Genomic DNA, 3,907 nt, shown 5'->3' with positions numbered 1-3,907 from the left:
TCAACAAAGCCTTGATTATATATTGGGTTATGGTGGGGGGTGACAAATCAATGAGATGTTTGGTGGAAATTCCTGAAGACCAGGCAAAGTTTTGATTGGATTTGATAGTGAAAGTTGCAGTACATATTTGAGTAAGGGAAAGGCCAGGCAAAATCTGAGATTAACAAAGGTCACTCTGTCAGCAGCATGGGGGATGAGTTGGAGGTGAATGAGAATATAGGCTGTTGCAGTGGTCCAGGTGACATGATTAAAACTGATCTAACCTAAGACATTCCCAGTAGGGATAGGGAAAGGTTGAGAAGACAAAACACCCATTGGAGGATGAGAGCATGGAGGCTCCTGCATGCCGGGTCATGAGGGGCAAGCAAGCAGCCTAGGAACGTACTCTTGACTGGAATCGAACCCGGGACCCTTCAGTCCACAGACCGACGCTCTATCCACTGAGCCAAACTGGCTAGGGCAGATCTGCTTCTTTGTGAAATTATAAAGAGGTGAGAGTAGAAGCCGGATCACCAGTTAGACATATGCATTAATCCAGGCAAGAGATAATGGCGGTTGCATCTAATGTGGCAGTGGTCAAGATAAAAACAAATGGGCAGATTTGTGATATATTCTGGACATTATCAGATCAACATTTTGGAAGCAAATTCTGGTAGCTGTGTGGAGGACAAATTGAAGGGAGTGGCAAAAATGGAGGTGGAAAAGCCAGTTAGGAGGTTGTTGTAATAATCTAATAGTACAATAACATATAGAGGTGACTAAGAGAACTGCTGTATGAGAACAGATTTTTGTTGTTGTTGTTGTTGTTAATCCTCGCTGGAAGATATTTTTCCCATTATTTTAAAGAGTGGTAGGGAGGGGGAGAGAGGAGAGAGAGAAACATTGATGTGAGAGAGCCACATCAATTGGTTGCCTCCCACTGGTACCCCAAATGGGATGGGAAACCTGCATCCCAGGTATGTGCCCTTAAGTGGAATTGAACCTGCGACCCTTCGGTTCTCGGGCTGACACTCTAACCACTGAGCACACCATCCAGGGCTGAAAACAGGTTTAAAACATAGGATGTTTTTCTGCAGAATGATGACGGCTTTTTAACCTTTGAAACAATCCTGTGAAATAGGTATTATTAACCCGTTTTACAAATGGGGAAATTGGGACAAGGATAAACCAAATAATTTGCCCAGTTATACACCAATAAGCCAAGACCTGAACTCGATATAGCCCATGCTATTTTCATGTATCATCTAGCTCCTTCCTTAAGAGGAAGAGGCTGGGGGGCACCAAAGCAAATGTCAGAAAACAAAACATATGGCATGAAGACAGAGCAAGCCCTGGGGCCCACCCAAGAGAGGAGTTAGATGATAATCCATGCAGGGCATCGCTCCTGTGGGATGGAGAATATCAGGATTGGTCTCTGAGACAGGCCTAATTCAATGATTCTACGTGGCTGATTCTTAGAGACCCCATCTGGGAGAAGTGTGAAGAGGAGGAGAAAAATCCAGGATTACAGCCCTCCCAGGTCTCCCGCTGCCACTTCAAGTCACGAAATGACAGTGTTATTCACATCCTTGTGGAGGTGACCACAGCCCAGGGTGCTTTTCACAGCTACCTGGGCTCCCCTTTCTGGATCCATCATGCTGGTAAGAACTTTCTTCCTTTCTGCTCCCACATAGCTCCTCCCCCAACTGCATCTGACCCTGTGCCCAGAATCACCAACTCTTGACACTTCTGACCCATGGCCCCGGTGGCATGATGTCTCATGCACAGAAGGGCTTAGGCCAGTCCCTGATGACATCCTTGTAGTGCGCATCTCCACTCCAAACTTGCACTGGAGGGAGGTCTCCAGCGGGCAGCTGGAACTGAAATGGCAGCACCCATCATCCTGGGCCGCCCAAGAGACCTGCTATCAGCTCCGATACACAGGAGAAGGCCATCAGGACTGGAAGGTAAGGCCAAGGAACAAATGCCCACAGACCTCACCACACAGGGTATTCCTGAGTTTCATCATGCCTGTTATCAGGGGTGAGGACGTCCGTGTGTCCATGTCTAGGCTTGCGTATCTGTGTTTCTATGATTCAACTGGTATCTTAACTTCTCTTTGGCATCTGATACTGCTGACTACTCCCATTTTATATTTTCTCTTCCCTTTGCTGCTGCGATACCTGTCTCTCCTGATTCTCATGCTCCCTCGGACCAAACCTCATTTTCCTTTCCTGGCTCTTCCTTTTCCACCCTTCCTTGATATGTTGTGCTTCCTACAGGCCCATCCTAGATTCTTTTCTAGATAAACATAGTATAGGCTTTCCTTAGGAGAGTGCTTCAACTCCATGGTTTTAACAACCTTATATTAACCATCCCAGACTTACCATATGGGAACAAACTTCTACCATAGGCAAATTACTTAAACATTTGAAGTCCCACTTTTCTTATTGGTGAAATGAGAATAAATATATCTACCTTCCAGAGTCACAGTAAAGATTAATTATATAAATGTCTAGCACACTGTCTGACAGATAGAAGGTACTCATGTACATTAGTTAAATCTTAGTTTCTTTCTCTACTTTTATTCTTATTTACCACCTACACAGTATATACAACTTCTTACCAGATAGATCTACCTAAAGCCCCCAGAAGCTGTTCAGACTCATACAGTAGTTCCCCCTTATCTGTGGGAGATACATTCAAAGACCCCTAGTAGAGGACTGAAACCATGGACAGTACCGAAGCATATATATATACTATGTTTTTTCCTATAAATACATACATACACTTTATGGTTTCTCTTTGGCATATCCAAATTACCAGCATCACTACTCTTGCACTTTGGGGCTATTAAGTAAAATAAGGGTTACTTGAACATAAGCATTGCAATACCTTGACAGCTACATAGGGACTATCAGGCAGGACACAGGGATGATTCGCATCTTGGGTGAGATGGAGCAGGATGGTGTGAGCGCTCATCATGCTATTCAGAATGGCAGGCATTTAAAAACTTACAAATTAGCCCCAGCCAGTTTGGCTCAGCAGATAGAGCTTCAACCTTCGGACCAAAGGGTCCCAGGTTCGATTACAGTCAAGGGCACGTACCTTGGTTGCAGGCTCCTCCCCGGCCTGGGCCCTGGTCAAGGTTCATGCAGGAGGCAACCAATCAATGTGTTTCTCTCACATCGATGTTTCTCTTGTCTTTCCCTCTCTCTCCCACTCTCCCTAAAAATCAATGGAAAATATCCTCAGGTGAGGATTAACTGTAGTAGGGAAGCCACCACAGTTAGGTACATTTAAAAAAATAAAATAAAAACTTACAAATTATTTATTTCTGTAATTTTTTCTTTTTTTGATTTTTTTTATTGCTTAGGGTATTACATATGTGTCTTTTTTTTTCCCCGCCCTTGACAATCCCCTGGCCTCCCCTACCCCCCAGTGTCTTATGTCCATTGGTTATGCTTATATGCATGCATACAAGTCCTTCGGTTGATCTCTTACCCCCCTCCCTCCTGCCCCCCAACCCTCCCCGGCCTTCCTGCTGCAGTTTGACAATCTGTTTGAGGCAGCTCTGCCTCTGTATCTATTATTGTTCATAAGTTTATAATGGTCTTTATTATCCATAAATGAGTGAGATCATGTGGTATTTTTCCTTCATTGACTGGCTTATTTCACTTAGCATAATGCTCTCCAGTTCCATCCATGCCGTTGCAAATGGTAAGAGTTCCTTCTTTCTTACAGCAGCATAGTATTCCATCGTGTAGATGTACCACAGTTTTCTAATCCATTCATCTACTGATGGGCACTTAGGCTGTTTCCAGATCTTAGCTATGGTGAATTGTGCTGCTATGAACATATGGGTGCATATATCCTTTCTGATTGGTGTTTCTGGTTTCTTGGGATATATTCCTAGAAGTGGGATCAC

General features: G+C 44.2%; 1 protein-coding gene across 1 annotated transcript in view; it reads left to right on the top strand.

Moving 5' to 3' along the window:
- The window catches only part of MPL (MPL proto-oncogene, thrombopoietin receptor), a 14,948-nt gene that overhangs the window by 6,063 nt on the left and 4,978 nt on the right, over nt 1-3,907 (top strand). The window contains exons 7-8 of the mRNA XM_023752813.1: nt 1,459-1,640; nt 1,804-1,946. Coding sequence (XP_023608581.1) covers nt 1,459-1,640; nt 1,804-1,946 — 325 coding nt within the window. The remainder of the gene's footprint in view (nt 1-1,458; nt 1,641-1,803; nt 1,947-3,907) is intronic.

This window comes from Myotis lucifugus, unplaced genomic scaffold, assembly GCF_000147115.1.
Source record: "Myotis lucifugus unplaced genomic scaffold, Myoluc2.0 scaffold_37, whole genome shotgun sequence".
In the NCBI taxonomy this organism is placed as follows: Eukaryota; Metazoa; Chordata; class Mammalia; order Chiroptera; family Vespertilionidae; genus Myotis; species Myotis lucifugus.
Note: the sequence above shows the minus strand (reverse complement) of the source record. Positions and strands in the feature narration are given on the sequence as shown.